This window comes from Emydura macquarii, unplaced genomic scaffold (assembly GCF_026122565.2).
Source record: "Emydura macquarii macquarii isolate MOO-44397 ecotype Brisbane River unplaced genomic scaffold, CSIRO-AGI_Emac_v2 contig_1363, whole genome shotgun sequence".
NCBI lineage: Eukaryota > Metazoa > Chordata > Testudines > Chelidae > Emydura > Emydura macquarii.
In genome coordinates, this window is record NW_027131500.1 from 23,929,279 (window position 1) to 23,951,514 (window position 22,236).

The 22,236-nt window shown below is 36.4% G+C and overlaps 1 protein-coding gene across 2 annotated transcripts in view; it reads left to right on the forward strand.

Moving 5' to 3' along the window:
- The window catches only part of TTC29 (tetratricopeptide repeat domain 29), a 194,274-nt gene that overhangs the window by 68,227 nt on the left and 103,811 nt on the right, over window positions 1–22,236 (forward strand). For both annotated transcript variants that reach the window (XM_067551997.1, XM_067551996.1), the window contains exons 7-8: window positions 11,472–11,684; window positions 15,481–15,566. In XM_067551997.1, coding sequence (XP_067408098.1) covers window positions 11,472–11,684; window positions 15,481–15,566 — 299 coding nt within the window. The remainder of the gene's footprint in view (window positions 1–11,471; window positions 11,685–15,480; window positions 15,567–22,236) is intronic.

The window sequence follows — 22,236 nt, forward strand, 5'->3', positions numbered from 1 at the left end:
GTCAAACTTGCTGTGCAACAGTGCCTTGACCACCTAGATTTAGGCCATGGATTCTTATTTTGTATCTATCCTATCCTATCCTAGATCAACATTAAAACTGGTTTAGTGGTTTGATCCAAGACCTATTGAACTCAGTGGAAAGATTCCCATTGATGTCGGTGGGCTTTGCATCAAGCCCTTGATGTTTATGTATCTTATTACTAGGTGTAGTCACGGAATGATACTTTAAGATTGGATCCTAACACCTTGTTGTTCTGTAACATATTACAATCAAATGTTGCCATCTTGTTCCCAGTGAATCCCATTTAATCCGTCAATAAGAAATGATTAATTTGGTATTTGACTTGATTATGGCCAGTTTTTGTCAATAAAACATTCATAATTTTATTTATATTGTAAGCATTATTGAGAGAGGCTCATAGGAGTATCTATGCACAGTTTATCTGCACAGTTCTAAACGGGATCTCCCCAATTGCTATGCCTGCAAGCAAAAATAATTTATGTTCAAATAAAAAAAATGCATTAGAAGAAAGTTAATGTTGCAAAGTGAAGCATTCAAAAGTAATGAAATACCAAAGTTAAAGTTACACATGCAAGTTGTCCCCTTGTACATAGACGTTATGAGGCGTTTTTTTAATTACATGCTCACATACTATTTTTCCCTTGCAGGACGCTAAATTCATTCAGGGTGAACTTCACCCCCAGTGCAAATGGCCAGCACCAGGCCAATATAGCAAATTTGCCCTATTTTTTATTTGTATTCCAGTAATGCTGAGAACCCCCCAAATAAAGATCAAGATTCCATTGTGCTATGTACTGTACAAAAAGTTGAGCACTGCCCTGAAGAGTTGACAATCTAAGTATAAAATGAGAGACAGCTGATGGATAAAACAAACCATTGGGGGAGCACAAAGAAATGATTTTGGTGCTGAGGTCTTGTGCTGGGCCTGCTGCAGAATGCTGAATTTCAGTGCACAGTGAATGCAGCAACTGTTAAATAATAATATTTTCCACATTCCTCATTCACTGCAAACCATTCATCGTGGATACAGGGGTCCACAGCTTAGCCAGTATCTGGAGTTTTCCAAATATATTGTTATAAGCCGGTGTGCAGACTTGCAAGTTGAGAAGGAAACAAAAATTATAGCTTCCTAGTACAATAGGAGAAAAGATTCCATTTTTCAGGGCTTGCTTTATTTCCAAAAACAAAACTCAAAGCCATAACAAATCAATTCAAATTGCTGGGTACTAACCATCCGTGTCCTTTCCAATTTCATATCTCTGGGAGGAAGGAGGACATACCCATCCTCAGTGATAGCATCTTTTATATCAGTTTCTCCTTTCCTTTTATCATTCTGCCTAGATTAGCAATGCAACAGCCAGGAACCTGGTAACCCTGTATATGCTAGAGCACTTTTACACTTGATCATAATTCGGTCACAGAACATAGACTCTCTCCTTTTATCTCCATTTCTAATTGGTATTTCCATATACTGAACAGATGGACAGGTCAGTTTGGCTTTTCTATAGAAAGTCTCGGTGCCAGTGTAACAACAGTGTAACCTACCTCAGCTAGGTAAACTACTTTTAGTGGTTCCAGGCCAATGTGGTGCAGCAACTCCAGGGGTTGTGAAAGGCAATATGCTCTTTCTGGTAGGGACCATCATTTTTTGCACTTAGCACAGTGGAGTCCTGGTCCATGACTGGGGTTCCTAGGTGCCACCCATATACAAATAATAGATATCTGATAAAATTCAGAGAATGCCAAATGCTGCTGGTGCTGCTGCAAACTAGTTTAGGGCCAGATTCTTCCACTTTTATGATGAATAGTAGTTTACTCTCCAAGTAGTCCTGTTGGGTATTCAAATCTGGTCCTTGTTGTTCTGATTTACATCTCTGTTTTAGTTTTAAAATAGTTTTAGTTTTTAGCATGTTTTCCTTTTAAAATTGATATTTAATGACTAGGCACATTTTTAGAATGCAAAAATGCCTTTTTTTTTCCCCCAAAAATTTCTATACAATGTAGTGATTTGGATTGACTTTCAAGGGATGTCTTGATATTAAGAAAAAAATGGATCTGTCAACACTTCTAATATCCCTTTGTTTTAAATGTGAAGTTTAAAAAGATCAGAAAGAATATTCTGTGGAAAATAGTTTCTGGAATTTCTCTTACACTTTGAGAAGGTATATGATTTTGTCCTCAGTCTTAAAACAATGAACAGTGAATTCAGAAATATTCACTTTTACACTGTTTTTGATAGACAAAATAAGTCACTAAAAAGAAACATTTGCCAATAGTTCCCACACAGTTATCATTAGGGCCAGTTGAAAAATGGAATTTTCATTCCACAGGAAATTCTGAGATTTTGAAATTTGGTTTCATTCTGAATTGGAATGAAAAGTCAAAAATTTGGATATTTTTTGCAAAATGAAACATTTAATTTTGATTTTATCATTTTGACTTTTGTTATAATTTCCAATATAATATACAAGTTGTCTTGTATATTATGTAATATTATAAAACTTGAAAATTGCAGTGATAAAATCAAAATGAATCATTTCAACCTTATTGAAATTAAATGTTTTATTTCAGTTTCCTGTACAAAATGTTGATGAAATTGAAAGGCTTTTGTGAAACCCTTCTTTTTCATCAAGTAAACATTCTCCCATGGAAAACTGTTCCATCAAAAATTTTTCAACCAGCTCTAGGTATAAGGAATACCTCCTTTTCTAAATAAAGGAGAAAAACAGGTAATCTCAGATATGACACAAATACTAACCTTTTAATGGCAACTATTGCACTTGTAATATTTGAAGTGATGGTGAGTGTAGTGTTTTGCAGGCTTTTATAATCTTGGGTGTTGTAACTGGAAAATAATATAAAGCTTTCTAATTTGTAAGCCTTTAAGAAATACAGTAATCGAGCTCACATGCAATATGTTTAGTTCTTAAATATTCTTATAGTTCACAATTTGATTATAGAGAAATATGACTATTTGAAATTTTCTTTATCATTATTCTCTTCATTGAACAATACACTGGCAATTGTATTTTATGGGAAATTTTCCATGTAGCATGTGTTTTAGTCTTTTGATCTTTATTTTAAAAAAATTAATATCCACTGGGAACGAGATACTATTATGTTGGCTGGAAGGTTAGTTTAGGGAAGCAAAACAGGAAAAAGAGTTTCCACATATTTCATAACTGGATGATTTACAAAGTGCATTTCCCTAGATTACAACTGGGAAGGAAACTTTCTGAGATTAGTAATTAAAGCCCATTTTGAGCAAAAAAGAGGAGCACTACTAGTAGGTGAGATCTGAGGACCACTTCACGCCTTTCTAAACATTATGGGTTTCATTTAGTGACTCTGGCAGATCCCACAAATATCTTGGAGAGTCAGTCAAAAAATACTACTAACTCCTGTCTTTAGATTCATATTCAAGATCATTGACTCTACATCAAAGGATCCAAGAGGCAGAAAATTAACTTTTCCTTCATGTAAAATAGAGTTTTGCTTCTCGAATCTGATCATTTGGAACACTGCCTTTACATTGATTTTATGTAATCATATAAAAAACCCCACTGTTTCTAAATTATTCTACCGCTGCATTATTTTATACAAAAACTGTTTTATTGTTCTAGTTGCATGAGAATATAATGTCAGCTATCTAAGGAAGTGCTTGACTGAAGAGTAACATAAGAGGTTTAAGTAGTAGTACAGTAGGAGAAAAGGTCTTCAGATGCTGCTGTTTTTCCCTGCCAGTCAATGGCCAGAGGGAAGCACCTATAAATCCATATTGACAGATCTGAAGACTTGACAGATTGAAAAGGCTTATTAGATAATTGAGTCTATCCCCATCCAAATGCGGGATGTAGTTTCCAGATAAAGGACATCACATTATTACATAGAAATAATATATTGTTATTGATATTGAACTGACAGTTACCAGATTGAATTGATGTAACAGAGATTGTGTATTTTCAATTCAAATTAATACAATCTAATAAAATCTGAGAGTAACTCCTGAACATACAGCATGAAGGAGAAAATTGCAAATTGAATTATAGAAAAATATAGTACATCTTATTAATGTTTATTTTTGTAACTGGGAAAAAATACTAGCAGGCTCTGTGAATGTTTTGAATCAGGCGCTCCAGCAGATACGCCCAAAGGAGTGCTGTTAAAAAAATAATTAAAAAATCAAAATGCTTAGCATTACAATAATATAAGCTTATTCTTTACATTTCTAATCTTAAAAGATAAATAGATCTGATTTTCGCATTAGGGAGAGTTAGTTTTAGTAGAATTCTTAGGGAGAGGAGATGATTAATCCTATTCATATTTTGTAGTGAAAACATCTTCAAGTCAGTCACAGTAATGCATTAGTGCAAATTCTAATCATTATAATTTACATGTTCCATAAAAGCTTTATGGCTTAGACAAAAACAGTCTTATTTTTGTTTCTTCAGGCCTTTGGGGTTATAAGTTTTTATTTCAGACAGATTTCCTGAGATTAGTTCAAAAACTTTTTTAGTTATTTTATATTTTAAAAATTAAATTGAACTGTAGAAACTAATTTATTAGAAACTTTTTAAACTTAGGCAAAGTGAATTAAATATTTTAAAAACTTGCTATAATTCAAATGAATTAAAATATATATCCTTAATTTTTCTATGTTAATTGTTAACATTTTTGTTGCATCTAGTATTGCTCTGTCTGCTTTATGCACATGTTCGTAAAACTATAGCATTTAATGAAGAGATCTTTTTAATGTATTGATAGTCACAAGTAAATTAAACCATGTTTGATCTATGTTAAAGATTCAAAGTCCAAGGTCTTTGAGTAGAACTTGGAATAAAAATGTAATTAGGTTTCATCCCTAAAGTCTGATATATCTTTAAACAAGATTGCAAATGAAACTTTATTAAAACTTCATATGAATTATTTCATTGCTTTTTCTAAATTCATTTTCCCTCTCTTCTCTTTCATGTCTGTTACTGACATTGCTGCTTGTATTTTACCTGTATTTTCCAGGGTATTTTAATTATTTACTGCTTAATGAGTAGTATTGAAACGAAGGTTCATTCAAAGCTGCCTGCTCAGAAACAGATTTTTTGCTTCAAAGCTTCACAAGGTCTCAGACTACTGCAGCTGAGCCTTCAGTGCTCACCATATTATATACACTTTTCTGAAGGCAGGGTTTCCTCTTAGTAACTGACAGAGGAGACACTGCTTCTAGATATGCCTTCTCAATGAAACTGATGGCCAGTGGGAATGGCTTCACTGTCAGTTGAATACTTTTTTCTCGATCTCTACCATTGTTGCTAAGATTGTTAGAGTTAAGGCAATCATTTATTTTCAACTTTTAAGGCGTGACGGAGGGGCAGCCAGGCCAAAGTTGAGTAGTGTGCAGTTTAGCAATCCTGTGTGTCAGATCAAATTGCAAATCAGCTGCACTTCTTGGTTGAAATACAGGATAAAAGGCATCCCGTATTGATTTAGTGCAGGAGAGGCACGTTTTTATTTAAATAGAGGATATCCCTTATAATATGGGACTGGAGACAACCCTAAATTGTTGGGTTCCCATAAACTCTTTTTTTTTTTTTTTTTTTGCAACACATGATTCCTTTACTGGGGGTGTCAGAAACAAAAGGGTGCATAGACCATCGGAACAATGACTTTAAATTAAAACACAAAAGATTAAACCAATAGTTCCTAAACCAGCTCTGAAGGATAGTTCAGTTCTGTGGTATAAATATGAGTCTCGCAATCCCTCCACATCATCGTCCTTGCAGGCTGCTGCCCAGAATCCCTCCGCTGTGGTTATTGCTGCCTAATAAGAGTCTCAGTCTTCCAGTTCCAGCTTCCAGGCTGCTTGTTGCCCAGTCTTCCCTCTGTTGCCACACTCAGGCCTCCAGGCTGCCGCTTCTGCTCTCACAAAGCTTTTGGCTCTCTCTCGAGATTAATGTCCTTTGACCATAGGAAGTCCTTTTTCTTCCTGTACTCTGGGGATTATGGAGTTTGTGAGGAGTCCCACTGACTTCAATACAATCCACTTTGCCTCAGGAGTCTGGTCTAGCCTATCTATTTGCTAAATTAAGGTCTTGTTTTATCATTTTGTATGCTGTTTATTTCATCTTCCAGCAAATCTCCGCTGAAGATTTATAAAGCCTCTGTAAATAGTGGATTATATTGGAAACTGTGACAAATCCTTAACTATTTCAGCATGAATAGTGCTACCATAATTATCATAATTGAATGTAGGAAACTAAAAGTAATATCAATAGTTCAAGCAGTTAAATTGAAATGGAAGCCAATATCTATTAAAAGTGGCATAACATTTTTCTTTTTTTGCTACCATTAAATATTGCTTCTAGCAGATTTTATGTGTACATTGTACTGTATAATAACTTATTACAAAAGATGTCCACTGGTTTTAGATTAAAACACAATATATAATATACAAACAGCTTTATTGTTCCTTTAGGTTGTTCTTTTAAACTCAAGTGGAATATTTTTTTAAAGTTCTCAAGAAATGTTTACAGTTTAGAACTAAATGTGCTTTCTTCTTGTACTAGTATTGCTGAAGAAATGTGCATTATAGACCTGCCAATTTTTTTCATGCAGTTGTTTATACTGCATTATTTTCATTGGTAAATGTACAAGCTGATAGAAAAGGAAATAATTAGGCACTCTCAATATTGCTGAGGGATGGAGCTAGAACAGGTCAATCAGTGCATCTTACTGTGACACACTAAATTACTTGAACAATACTGAAAGCAATCTTTGCACCTAATTAACATCTCACCTAATTAATGTCATTTCTATATGTACAAAGCTCTAGACAGATTCACACTTTATTTATTTATTAAATATCACATTATTAAAATTTGCTATCTTTAATTTCTGTATTGAAAACTTCAGATTTCTGTGCTATTTTCTTAAGTGGGAGTAACTCTTCCTTTTTTTTCCTCCTTCAAGTAATCAATGCACTGCTGAATGAGTTCATTTTAATGCACTCAATCATGCCTCTAATGTTTGTAGCTTACGGGCGCAAGCATCAGTAATGCAGGAATGTTATATGGCTTTAGTCTGGCCATTTCATAAAATATTCATGGAATCAAAAATGTGCATCAAAATAGCGGTTGGGAGAATTACATTTATGTGCCTGCTTTTATGGCAGCTTCACATTTAAGCCCATTTGTGTTAATATCTAGTCAATCTTTCTACTTTAAAAAAAAAAAGAGGAAAATGGTAGTGATCATATACATCCTTCTTTGGTTAATATTTGTCTAAGATATCTACTGTGACATAACACACATACACAACTTTTGGAGCATTTTGTAAAAAGGGGAGTTATAAAGGAAAACTTGGATAATATTCAGAAATATAAAATGTTTGTCTTCCATGCTTTTAAGTTTACATTATATTGACTTTTGTTCTTTAAATGAATGGATGGATTCTCTTTTTTTTTGGTGGGCTTTAGGTAAAATCATACTCTTCAAATAGTTTTATTCAAACAGTGCACTTTCCTTCTATTGAAAAATTATAACACAAACCTTAATGTGTGTATATATCTAGTTAGAATGAAAATAGCAATGATTTATAATATTTAATTCATTTAGAGGATGAGTGATGCTTTGTATGAATATAATTGTTTAGAATGGGTCTCCTACTGTAAAAGATACATAGTTATACCACTTCATTTCTGTTATTAAGATGAATTGATTACTGATAGCTTTTTGATGCTTTTGTCCTCGGGCCACATTAAATTATAACATTTTTGTAGTAGTGCTATATATTTTGTAAGAATTACATTTCTGGTTTTGACTCATTAGATTAAATGAGAGGAAGTATCAGTATTTCTCAAAATTCAAGTTTAGGACACATAGGGATAATTTCTGAGCACATTGCTTGGGGAAATTAGACATGCAGCTACCTTTGTTAATTGTAACAATGGAAATTAAGTAAATAATTTCCTGTGTAACATTTTGAAAATGTGTGATATAGGTTGTCTGGACGCAATCATTTTTCCTCCTGTGAATCTGAGGTAGGTATATAGGATGTGACACCCTTTCCTTACTACAAAATATTCTTGAAGGTCCCACCCACTGTCTGTTTCGGCTCATCACCTAATTCCATCTGAATGATATCTGAAATCACAGGCTACATCTGTGTTTTGCAGTTTGATGTAGATGGATTGCCCTTTAAAGAGTCTTCACTGAGTTCTGGCAACAAGGATATCAGGACAGGGCCCTTATGGCTAGGTCAAAAGACCCTAGGACATGGGAATATATTACTTCATTTTCCACTCGGTCGGGAATGCTCTCAAGGGAATCCCTCAAAAATGAGGGTGCTTGAGAGAACAGAACCATCATATTGTATAGCTCCAAGCCTCCTAAACAGTCTATAGAAAAGTATGTTGAATCTGGAAGTTCACCTGAATCTGTCCATCTAAGAAATAACATCTCAGAGGAGGAACAAATACATTAGATGTACCTTCAACATCCAGATCCCTGGATGACTGTTTCTCACCTCTTCCTGTCACTAGAAAATATTTCTCCTTAAGATGTTCTTTTTTTTTTTTTTAGTTTCACCTGAATGAAACCATATGTCTGCCATAAATACATATGGAGAAATTAGGTTACATAAATTGAATGGCAAAAAAGCTTTGCATTATTATCTGGAAAGACTCAGAAGTCCAAGCCATTTGTTCATGGAGTTGGGGGGGGGGGGAAAACAAAAACGGGAGTGAGCTGTGCCAAAGAGTAGCCAAGTGGATAAAACTCTATAATCAGAGCTCCAATTCATCTTCATAGTTGTCTGTCCCAGAACTAAGGACACTTCTCCATCCAAATCCAAAATCTCTGAACCTAGCAGCTTAATGTGTGGATCATGTTAGCTTTTGACTTGGACTGTCTCTGAGCAGTACACCAGATTGTAATGGATGTTGTAAAGTTTCCTCAAGGAAAACTCATGCTTTGAAATGGAAGATAGGTATGGTTATAGGTCTTTAGTAAGTCTTCCTCTGTCTGTCACAGCACTTGTAATATTAGGCTATCTGTTGATTGTCACATTCTGTGGATTGATTGTAATCACAGTTAAACTTCATTTTGAAGCTGGATCAATTTAGCATCTTCTGATTTTCAGTTTTCACACATTCAACAGTTGAAGTTTTTGAAAGAGCTAGTACATATCTTCCTGCCTGTCTATGAACAATTGTTTATGTGGGACTTCGATTGCTTTAACAAAGCTGCTGGAATTCCATATTTGAACTTCTTGAACATTGTCCCCATTACCATCTGTCTTTGAATACAATGTTGTTATGGCAATAACTTCAATCAGAAGACTTAATGAGGAGCAAGCCCTGATGACTGACCCTTGTTACACAGCATTCACAGGTATCTGATGCTATGTTGTCCAAACCGTAAATTCTTTACTAAAATGACCTTAAAGCTCCTTCTGAACCAGTCTACCTGTCTCCTAGCATTTTTCCTAAATCCACTCTTTACCCAGGGAAAGCTAGTCTGCATAAATTAGAAGTTAAGGAGGCTTTAAATTACTATCTTAGAATCATAGAAGATTAGAGTTGGAAGGGACCTCAGGAGGTTATCTAGTCCAACCCCCTGCTCAAAGCAGAACTAACCTCAGTTAAATCATCCCAGCCAGGGCTTTGTCAAGCCGCAGCTTAAAATCCTGTAAAGATGGAGATTCCAGCACCTCCCTGGGTAACCCATTCCAGTGCTTCACCACTCTCCTAGTGAAAAACTTTTTCCTAATATTCAACCTAGACCTCCCCCACTGCAACTTGAGACCATTGCTCCTTGTTCTGTCATCTATACCATTGAGAACAGCCTAGCTTCATCCTCCCTGGAACACCCTTCCAAGTAGTTAAAGGCTGCTATCAAATCCTCCCTCATTCTTCTCTTTTGCAGACTAAACAAACCTAGTTCCCCCACCCTCTCCTCATAAGTCTTGTGCTCCAGCCCCCTAATCATTTTTGTTGCCCTCCGCTGCACTCTCTCTAACTTGTCCACATCCTTTTTGTAGTGGGATGCCCAAAACTGGATACAATACTCCAAATGCGGCCCCACCAATGCCGAATAGAGGGGAATAAACACTTTCCTCGATCTGCTGGCAATGCTCCTTCTAATGCAGTCCAATATGCTGTTAGCCTTCTTAGCAACCAGGGCACGCTGCTGACTCATATCCGTCTTCTTATCCACTGTAAGCCCCAGGTCCTTTTCTGCAGAACTGCTGCCTAGCCCGTCAGTCTCCAGTCTGTAGCTGTGCATGGGATTCTTCCATCCTAAGTGCAGGACTCTGCACTTTTCCTTGTTGAACCTCATCAGATTTATTTTGGCCCAGTCCTCCAATTTGTCTAGGTCACTCTGTATCCTATCCCTACCTTCCAGGGTATCTACCATTCCCCCTGGCTTAGTGTCATCTGCAAACTTGCTGAGGGTGCAATCTGCCCCATCCTCCAGATCATTAATGAAGATGTTGAACAAAACCGGCCCCAGGACCGACCCCTGGGACATTCCACTTGTTACCGGCTGCCAGCTAGACATCGAGCCATTAATCACTACCCATTGAGCCCAAGGACTAAATTCATTATAAGTCTACTAGGCTGCATGTGCATATGGCAGTAAGTCCGGTAATGGAGAAAATCCACACAGATTGTTGAAATGGATTAGACTTTATCTTCAAACTTGTGTTTACCTTATCAATGTTTCAGTAACTGAAGATCTTAGAATATATTTGAAAAGCTCCACCCTCTACTCCTTTCTTACTCCTTCAGAAGCTTTCAGCATGGGTTCTGGACTGTGGTCTTTTACACATACATGATTTTTAAAATATCATACCCACAAGGATATATGCATGGTATCTACTTTCTAGAAGATTCTGATGACTTCTCCTTCCCAACATTGTGGAAGGCAATATGCTCAAAAACTACATTTATTAGTAAGTAACAAAGGCTATGTCTACACTGATGGAGGCAAAGTTGCCGCCGTCAGATCGATTTATCTGGATTGACTGAGCGGTCAGTGAAGACCCGCTCAGTCGATCCAGAAGTCGATATTATTAATCCACCCCCGCAAGTGACACAGTGCAGTGAAGACGGCGTGCAGAAGAGAAGCACAGCAGTCGACAGGAGTTACGCAAGTTCTTTGCGTACTTTGTGTAACTCCCGTCGACTGCCGCCGAATCACGGAGGTAAGTGTAGACCAAGCCTTAGTAAGTAGTTTGAGTAACAAGCTGTGAATTGAAGATAAGAATGATTTACTGATACCTGTAAGATGTGGAATATTTCTCCATTATTCATATTTTTATTGTTATTGGTTGATGTTTATTTGAAGTAAAGTTAGAAACACCTACTTTTATAAGAAAATTATTATATGCAAAATGTTTTGGAATATTTTGTTAAATACACAACTTATATTTATTAATGACTTGTGCTTTTCAGGTCAGTTCATGAAAGCTGCAGAGCATTACGAAACATTCCATCAACTGACAATGGGGCGGATGTGGAAGGATGAGACAGGCCATACTTACAACTCACTGGCCTGTGAGCATCTCTGGAGAATTTACACATTACTAGCAGACAAAATGCTAGAAAATAAAGAACACCAACAGGCCATCAAAACTCTAATAAAAGCTTTTGAAATGGCAAAAGAAGGTGGGTGGAAAATAACACTCTCTCACATTCCTTTCTTTAATGTACAGGCTCTGATTTTCCCAGGAGTAAGGTAAAAATCGTCAAGTGTTTGAGTGATTATTTCCTATGAAATTCAAAGACAAATGCCATCAATATACTTCCAAATCTCACTGTAAAACAGAAGTGCCTTCTTGCTGACAGCAAGGAATCCATTAGTTTCTTGAAAGCTTTATCTCCAAAAATGCAGTCTTCTGGGAGTATAGTGTTGTAAAACAATGAAACCATCATCAGAAGTAAGGTCATTTACAGAAGTTGAGATTTTTTTGTAGGTTAGCCACTGTTGATTTGTCATTTCCTGTGTAATGTTATCAGGCAGATCACTGCTGTTTCATTCGGCATAACAGTTAATTAATTATGGAAACAAGACTATTTGTTTTCCTATCGCAGCCTTTCAAGTGTATCTGAAATATTGAAAATAGTTTTAAAACTTAAAGTTCAGGAAATGCTTTATATGACGGCTAACATGACAGTCTTAGTGCTTTGACAATCTGTAGTAAGGATTCAAAAGCTTGTGGAAGGATTAGGATTGCATTTGAATATATGATGTCAGATGCTGAATAGTTGTAAAGCAGCTATTTATTCATGGGGCAGCACTATATATGAGATGGTGTAAAAAAGGGGAATATGAGCCATCACAGTTGATTTTTTTTTTTAAAAGTACAGATTATTTTTCTGGTTTTGGGTTATCTTAATAATGCTTATCTGTTGGAAGATGCCATTAGATTCCAACATCTACAGATTTCTTTGTTCAGAAGAAAAAAATGATGTTATGTATTTCCCAGAATTAGAATAGAAGATATTGTACAATATCACCTATATCTAATTAGTAGTTATGGTAGGGAGGGGGAGTAACACATTGTTATACTAACTTTGTGGTATTCCTTTAATAAGAGCTTTTTGCATAAGAATTATGGTTAATACACATTAGTAGTTTTAAATTTATCATGAGAGAAATTTTAAACTGAGTGTTAAGAAATATACACAAGTATTGATCAATCAGTCAGTCCCTAAGGAGTAAATGGAACTGCTTAAATCAAGCTATAGCCAGAGAGAGTGGCAAAATAAAAAATATTCTCCCTGTGTGTTTAGTCTTGTACAATAAAGTTTGTTACAGTAAAATAAAATTGTTTGTTCTGTGCAATATACAGAACAGTATAAAATATATAGAATTAAGCATTAACTGTGCTATTCATTATTAAAACAATATTGAATTGTTTCTCTTTAGTTTTACTGTTTATGAAGATCTAATGTTGTTAAAACTTGTTTATGCTGTTCAAAAGTTGAATATTTAAAAATACCAGCTTAAAAATCTATATTGCACTCCCACAATATAATTTTTTGAGGATAAAACAAAATGTTTTTTAAAATTTACTAAACCCTGGGTCTGTAGTTTCCATTCATTCCATACCAGTCTTTTTGAACATGTCTTTTCTGAGTGCATTTGTCTGAATGTTGATTGGGTGGTTCCTTCTTTCTTTGGATTTGGTCCTTAGGCAATCTATCCTACTTCTTTTTCAACACAGAAGCTAATGGTTCTCTTTTGAGAGTTGCTTCTTCAGAACCCCACTCCTGGAAGCATGTGATTCAATATTGTGAGTTCCAAAACTATTTAAAGTAATAACTGTTGAGAGCAGGTATATACCCTACCACAAAATGAACCCTTTTCCTGTATCATGCTTCTCATTAGTTGTTTTTGGGGAGAAGTTCAAGATAATTGTTAAGAGATTATCAAAGTGGATCTGACTCTGCATTGAGACCACCAGGCAGATGACCCAATTACAGCTGCACAAAATTTTTGATCAAAACTTTTTTTTTGAAAAATACAGATTCAGCAATACCTAACCATTTCACAAATTTATGTTGATTTCATCAAATTTTTCTAGTTTAAAAAAAAATGTTTTTGTTTTTAAATTTCCTTTAATTTTGTTTAATTTAGAAACTTAAAAAATGCTCAAAATCTTAACACGTTTTTTAAACATACCAATTTGCTGAAAATTTTGAAAAATTTATTTTATGGGTCGATCCAAAATAACTTTTTTCCAATTATTCAGAATTGCCAGCCAATTGAAATGTCCATTATTCACTACCAGATGGTCTTAGAGCTCTTGCCACAAAAGCTAAGATAGCTGCTAACTACAGCTTGTCTGAGACATGTCTTTGAAACTTGTGGGGGCTCTGCAATTCATAACTTTACTCACCATTATTCTGTAGATATTTAAACTAGATCAGATGCTCATTTCAGAAAGACAGTCCTTTAGTCTCTGTTCAAAAGCCCTCTCTCTTCCTCAGAGAGGCCCTGATTCAGCAAATGTTTAAGTACATGCTTAAATTTAAGCTGATGCTTAAGTCCATTTTTATTGAGTATTCAATCTGAGGTTAAGTCTGTAGTTATGTGCTTTGCTGAATCTGGACCAGAGACTGTTAAGAAGTCTTTCAAGATCAGGCTCTGCAGAGACCATTCTTGAAGAAAAAAGAAAGGTTTTGTGTTTATTTCCTCTGTAGAAACATATTTGCTCATCCTCCTTCCCTGCCTCTGTGAAATCTTCTTAGGGAAAAGAACAGAAGGTTTGGGACTGCCTGCTCTTATAATTTTACAAGGTGTGTTCAATTTGTGACTAGGCGGGTGTCCTCATAGGCTCAGCAATTATGATTTTCAAAAAGTTCAAGACTCTTGGAGCCTAAACGCAAACTTCCATGAGTTTGGCTCTGTAGAGACAATATATTAAGAGAACATCAGTTACATGTAAATAAACTTTCTTTTTCATGTGTAGATGTTTATCCTGGTACAAGATTTGTGAATTTGTTGACTTTAGGGACACTTTTCAAAGATAATTTTGTAGGCTTTTATATGTGAATAGGTAGTATTGGGTGATGAAAAGAAGGTTTTATGTGTTGGACATTGATTCCAGTTTGTATGCTTTACTATTCAATTTTTGTATATATCCCTGAACTCTGGATGGATGAATTTTGTAAAAATTATATAAATAAATGTTTGTAAATTATTTATATACATTAGAATATTAAATGTACATGCCAGGTTTCTTTTGCCGGAGCAGCACAAAGAGCCCAGAAAGCAGTCAGATTTGGCCAACCGAGAATTTCCTTAGCTTGTGGGAGCTCTCGGTGGGGCCAAATTAGTTTGCCTAACTCATATGCCACCCCCAATCTCTGGAATAAGGAAGGCTGGAAAAGAAGCGTATCTAGAATGCGCTGTACTTCAATTGTCCACCACTTGTGTAGCGTTTCCTGGGACCATTACCAGCTCGTATAGGTTACAGCAGCTTTCCAGCTGCTCAAGCCTATGCCAGTGTGGAACTTCACCCTGAGAATCAGGGAATGGTAACTGACTCCTTGACTTCTTCTGCTGCACCAAGTTTCTATTTATATGAAGCTAAATAAGTGTATGGAGATACTGTATTGATCCTCTAAATGTAGGGTGTTTTGTGACCCTCATTGGAGAGGTAGTGGCAAACAGTTCATAATAGAGAATCTTATAGCATGACAAACTATATGCTCTGTCTCATGAAGACATTTGTACTTCCTGTGTGTGTGGCTTTTCTTAATTGAGTGTAAATGCTCTAGATAAACATGGAAAACGTCAGTCAATGTTTGGAAAGAGATAGATAAACGACAAGTTGTAAGGAAAAATTTAATATGCTATTAAAAACTACATGTACATTATTTTCAAGCACAGTCAGTAGTAGTGTAATTTGTTTAGAACTAGAAGAGTAATTATAACCTAACTCCTCCCCTTTAGGAGGTGATAAGAAGATGAAAGGAGAAGCTGCCTATTGTTTAGGTTTAGCCTATCATTCTGCTGGAGAAGAACAGACAGCAATAATAGTGAGTTTACTTAACGTTTCTTCACATGTATTTTATAATTTTTCCTGAAGCAATTACCTTGCTTTTACTATTTAGTGACCTTAAATAAAGGTAGATTTTGATCTGCTATTTTTAGGGAGGACAGGGTTTTTTTTATTATTATTTACTATTTATTTTACGGTTTTACTACAATAGTCTGTATGAAATATCAGTGGGAATATTTTCCCTGGATACATGTGCATTCCTCTCCATGTCATCAGCACCTGGATGAAGTGAAAGAGTTGAACTTTTCAAAACGTCAAGAGAGTGGGAGAGGTGCTGTTCCTCCTTGATGGAAAGGAGGGATAGAACTGGCATCGTTGGTGTATGGCTGACACCTGAATCCAACAAGTTCTTCATCTGATGTTTTCCCCCAGCAGCTTCCCACAGATGGTGAATAGGATGGGGAAGAGTTCTACATATAAGAACTCTGAAAGGACAGGACCAGTAGTACATCTCTGCCCTCTTGGATTAGTTTTAGAGGAAAGATCAGTGACAACCCAGTATGCCCCTGCCAATCACTGCTGTATCTCTAGGGAAATATGGCAGCATTCCATGATCAACAGTAACAATGTCATGGGAAGATCCAGTAGTATGAGTATGGATATGTTATGTCCTGTCCACGGGCAAACAAAAGCTCATTCATCAACACGACCAGGGCCATCTCTGTGCATGCCAAAGCTTTAAACTCAGCTGAAGGAATCCAGTGTTCTAGCAGTGAACATGTTTCATGAAAAGAGCTCTTCACTAGTCTATTTTATTAACTTGCTCAGAAATTGAACATTGGAAACTGAATGGTAATTGAAATTGTTGAGTTGAGCAATGATTTCTTCAGTATCTGCTGGTTTACTGTGTGCTTTAAAGTTGATGGTGGATTTCCCTCTTCAAAGGTGGTGTTGATAATTTGTCATTTGATGTTCCGGAAGCTCTCGACTATCTTTTTCATGATTCTTCAGTGCTTCTTGGATTTCCTTTGATGCAGATTGATTGAACTGTGTAAACGAGGATGATGTTACATTATTTGTCCTATTATGGGTTCTGATATTCATAAAGCCATCCCTGATGCCACAGATGATCTGTGTGAATAGGCTGATAAATCCTCTCAGTCAGATGTTCTGGGTTCTGAAGTTGAAGGAAGGCATTCCAGATTGAGAGAGCAGTTTATGGTCCAGAATACTTAACAGAGTGAGGTTTAATGGTTGCAATGGCAAAGGAGAAAGAAGGATCTTTTGGCCTTTTCCAGGATTATGGCATAATAGATCAGACTATAATTTCTTGTGCTGAAATCTCTGCATGTCACAAGTTTTTGACCACAAATACTCCAAGTTTTCTTTCCTTCCTGCTGCTTCACTAGCAGTTGTCTGAGAAGACAAAGGCCTGTGGGAATGATGAGCAGAAAGGCAGGTAATAGAGCTAAAGAAGTCTGCATGGACAATTGATTTTTTTTATGACCAAGAGGGGATCCTGGACCAACAAGACTAGCACAGAATTAATTTCATTCAAAGGCCAAAACCATACTTGAAAGCAGTCCAAGCATATCTGAAGATCATGGTATTGTCAGGCAGAGTTTCCTCATCACCGTCTCTTGCATTATTTTTTCTTTTAAAAAGGAAGGTTAAAGAATGAATGATCATTTACTAAATTGAGGCTTCTTGATCATGGGTTAAAATAAATAATTGCTTTTTTGGAGGATGCTGGGACCTTGCCATATCAGAGTGGAATAATATTTTTGTTCTTTCAGTTAAGATGCTCAGCTTTACATATTAGTTTGTGTTTTATGATAGTTTTTAATCAACAAATAAAACCAACTGACAGATGGTGGAAAACAAAATTTGCCTTTTTTGTTAAATCTGAAATACTCTATGCAGGACAGAATGTAAATGGGATTCACTAGGGTGGATCATAAAATAGTTTAAGTATCCTTACTTACGCTGTAGGTTATTAATATTTTCATCACTTGTGTGCTAATTAAACTCAACATCTTAAATAGTTTAACTTATGAATGTTGCATAGAATTGAGATCAATTCTCTGTACATACAGAGAAGACTTGAATTTAGAAATAAGTTAGTTTCCGCTCAAAAAATACGTACTGCATTATGAGAATAAGAAAAGAAATAGGTAGTATTTAATTTTGTGCATTCTTTTCATCATCAGCTGTGATCAATATATACAGCAGTAAAATATCAGTGGTTTCAGTGCCGTTGAGCACAAGTTTTCTTTACTCTCCAATTAGAAATCATTGCCTAAAATTTACCCTTCTGTTCTCAGTTTAATGGTCTCTGTATCCAAGGGGAGCTCAGATGCTTACAGAGATGAAATCGTTGCATCCTGTTCCCAGAGGACTGCTGGTTATCATTACACATAACATACAGACAATTCTGCTAGGAGCCAGTTTGCCTCATGGTAATGTGTAGTTCATCACCAGCTTCTGTAGCATGCTAAAGAGGTCTTGCCACTCAGCTTGGGACTATTCGAGTGTAGACTCAGGGGTCTCAGCAGTTATTTTCCTGCTTTGCATCAGAGTTTTCATCTTCGTTATCCTTTTGTGCTGTGGCCCACCTCAGGCAGTCTTCTTCTAGGGGAATCTAAAAAGAGCAGCTGTTACAGATACCATTTCCTCCAATTGTTGCCATTTGGTTCCTTTTGCTATTTAGTGTGTCACTCCCTCCCCCCAACATGCACACGCACCAGTATGCATATAAACTTGTTTCTCTTTCATTGTCTCTTCTAACAAAGTGGAGAAGCATATGTTCAAAATATTCATTATCTAACACAGTAATTAAAAGGTAATTAAGCTAGAGTCTGTTATATCAAAAATATAGCCACTTTGTCTAGAAAGTGGAACGTTTTCAGTGAATAGAATTTTGTATTGCTAAGCACATAGTATATAACCAGACTAATTGTTGATAAATTATTTATTTGATATGTGTAACCTCAGTTTTGCAAAGACTGAGGGCAAGTCTACACTACAAAATTATGTCGACCTAAATTACCTCGATGTACAGCCACCATAGTAATTAAATCACTTTTGCAAGTCCACACTACGCTCTTTGTGTCAACGGTGTGCATCCTTCCCTGGAGTGCTTGCACCGATTTAACTCTGTGTGGGGTATTGTAGGATGGCTTCCAAAAGGCAGCAGCAGTCAATGTAAGCAATGCAGTGTCTACACTGATACTGTGTTGACCTAACTACATCGACCTAAGTGCTATACCTATGGTGCAGCGGGAGTTAGTAAGTCGGTGTAGTTGGCAAATTACATCAGTGAGAGCGATATTTTGGTGTAGACGTTTACGTCGACTTAACTCTATAAGCTGCCTTGCCTCAACCTAACTCTGTAGTGTAGACCCTACCTGAGATGAGTGGAACCATTCAAATGTACAGAGTTAAATATGTGTGGACGTCTTTGCAAGATTAAGACTTAACTTTACTTAACATTTTTGTGGTATTTTTGTGTGTCAAGCGAGGTCTGATTTGTAATTGTGTCTAATTACTTTTGGTCGTGTTTGGAAAAAAGTATAAATATCTGAAATATAAAAGTCTACTATGGATTTTGTCATAGAATGACACACATTTTGCCATAAAAAGGTTAGTTGGTTGCTGTCTAGACTGACATGACAGTAGGACTTGCTATAGATGCTTCTCTTCAAAATTGTATTGCTAATCAAATATTTGTTACAAATATTTTCATATCATTAGAAATCTTGTATATGGAAAAGTATCTTATTGAATATTTTATATGGGGTTTTTTATGTTAATGTAGATTTTATGTCTGAAGTTAGGCACCTAACATGGCTTTCAACTAGAGTTGCATGCCTAACTACCTTATCTTAATTCCCCTTGAAAATCACTACCTATATATCTTGTCTAAGCATTCGCAATAGGGATCACTCAGAAATAAAGTCCTTATAAAATGGGTATTAAGTTATATAGTCCATGTAGAGTATGTTTAAATTCACAATAATATTGGGACACATGCAAAGAGAAACATGATAATTTATGGTGTAATATCATACCCATGCATTATCAAAACTTATAATGCACCAATTACTTATGTTCTTAAAGCTGATGCTTCAGGGTTTCAGCTAGTCACCAGCAGGGGTCAGGAAGGATTTTCCCCCTCCAGTGTATTCTAGGAGGGTTTTTTAAATTTCTTCTTCCAAAGCATCAGGGATGGCTATGTTTGGAGATGGGACATTGGGCAGGATGGACCAGGGCTCTGAGGTGTCACTGAGCATTCTGTCTCTTAGGTGCTTGCCTGGCTGGTTCTTGTCACATGTTCAGGGTCTGACTGATCACTCTGTATTGAGTCAGGAAGGAGTTTTTCCTCAGGTCAGATTGGCAGTGACCTTAGAGGGGTTGTTATTTTTTTGCCTTCCTCTGCAGCATATGGGTGCAGGTCACTTGCCAGGATTATATGAGTTTATCTCATTTAATCAGTTCCTCGAGCACTGGGCACCTGAGTAACTCCTGTTCTCTGTCTGTGGCACACAATAATAAAGTCTCTTGTGGGTTATAATACTTTGGATGTATTTTGGTTGGTGGTGCATGTGGGTGCTGGGTGGTATTGGTGGATTGTATTATAGAGGACTTCAAACTAGATGATCTATGGTTCCTCTCTCCTTAAACTCTATGACCCTAAATCCTCTTAATGTCTGAAATGACTCCATTAAAGTAATCAAAGAAAATTCCCAAAGTAGTATGGTACACTAAGTTGTGTATTAGAACGAACTGAAAATTTCACTTCAGCTCACACAACCAACTAGAATATAAGCAGATACATACTGTGAGGCAGGTGGCCCTCAAATTAATGTATAGACTGCTATATAATACATCTTTCTAGTAATTTATGTCATGCTCATCACCATGGAATCTGCAAGATTTTTACCTGCTAGGTGGAAGTTTCACAAGATACACCTGATTAGGTATGCACCATTCTCAGTCATTTTACCTTGAAAGGAATGAACTGCTTTCTCTTGACATTCAAGATAATACACTGCCTCTGTGTTGTCTGCTACTGTCTGTACCACTGACCCCTGGCAGCAAGTAAGAAATTATTTTGCTGCCACCCATTTTGCTTGAATCTCCAGTATATTGATGAAACGTCTGAGCTGTAAGTCAAGTTTTGTCTAGATATTTTCCTAAATCTAGGTTTGAGATATCCATTCCTATCATTACAGATAGAGATGCTTAGCAAACTGGGACTCCCAAAGGAAATTACAAGGTACTGTCCACTGCATGAAGGAGTTTTGAACTTGCTGAAGTATTATCAGCAGTGGTTGTGTTGTAGTCTGTCCTTTCCAGTTCCTGTAATTGATACTTAATCAAAATTGTAGGGGCCTCACCTTCCATTTGGCAAATGGAGTCACATTGTACGCAGAAGACCAGAGCCTAGAAATGTTAGATCAGATCAGATCATACCTACACTCTGCATTCTTATTGTTTTTGAATGTCCATAAATCTTTAAGGGAAAGCAGTTGTGTTGCTCCTCTGGAGTGTATATGTTTGTGAGGGGCAAGAACCTTTGCATCTGAGTGAAGGAGGACTTCTGATTGGTGCTAACTCAGGAATACAGTATATATGGTGAAGAAGCGACTCTTTGTGTAGATCTGGGATTAAGCCCATTGTCTAAATATTGATACGGTTTCAAGGTTTATACATTTATGAGGTGTGCCATCATTGCCAGGAATTTGCTCAAGATTTGAGGATCTGTAGCAAAATGAAATGTGAGCACTTGTATTGATTGTGATCAGTGCCCACAGAAAATCTTTTCTGTGTTACCCTGATTGAAATGAGTAATTATGAATCTCTCTGGCAGAGAATCTTGAACCAGTCCTACAACTTCAGGGAAGGGATGATTGTTGCTAGGGTCATCACATGAAACCTGAGCATTCAATTAATTTGTTCAGCTTCCTCCAATCTTCATATGGAAAGAAGACCTAACTTTCTAATTTGGATTTGGATGGTGCTAGGCATTAACCAGTATCATGAGGGATTTTGTCAATTGCTTTGTTTTAGAGAGGCATCTTCATCTCTTAGAAGTTTTTCATTACAAGGATCCCTGAAGAGGGATGGGAAAAGATAGTTGATTTAGCATGGAGTGGAACTGAATAGAGTATCCTTTCTCTAAAATATGACAGTTTTTTCCTTCCCTGTATGACACCCAAATTTGCATCTTAGCGATACCATCCCTCACTTAGTTTGTCTTGGAGCAAAACAGTGGTTTTCCTTTGGGGTCTGTGGTTAAAATGCTTTCCTGTTTGCTCAGCAAATGGTGTTAGAATAGCTCCATCACTAATGGACTGGATTTCTCTTGGGTAATATGCCCCAAATACACTCTGAAGGGAAACCCCCTTAAAAGTGATGCTCTTAAAGAGAATTAGAATTAACATAAAAATCATATGCCATGGGAAACATGAAAAAATAGAACATACTGAAAGCATATTACTAAATCAGAATATTATCATGCTGTTGAAAAGCTTTGATACAGCAGAAAATAATAGCATTTGTAAACAGCCCGTCTGAGTGTTCATAGTCTGACTTTTTTGTCTCAGGATTGCTTCCCGAGAGAAGGAGACTCATGTCTCTTTTAGTTCTCGGTTTTTATCACTTAAACCCCAATTTCCCCACCTCTTCCTTCCCCAGAAGATTAA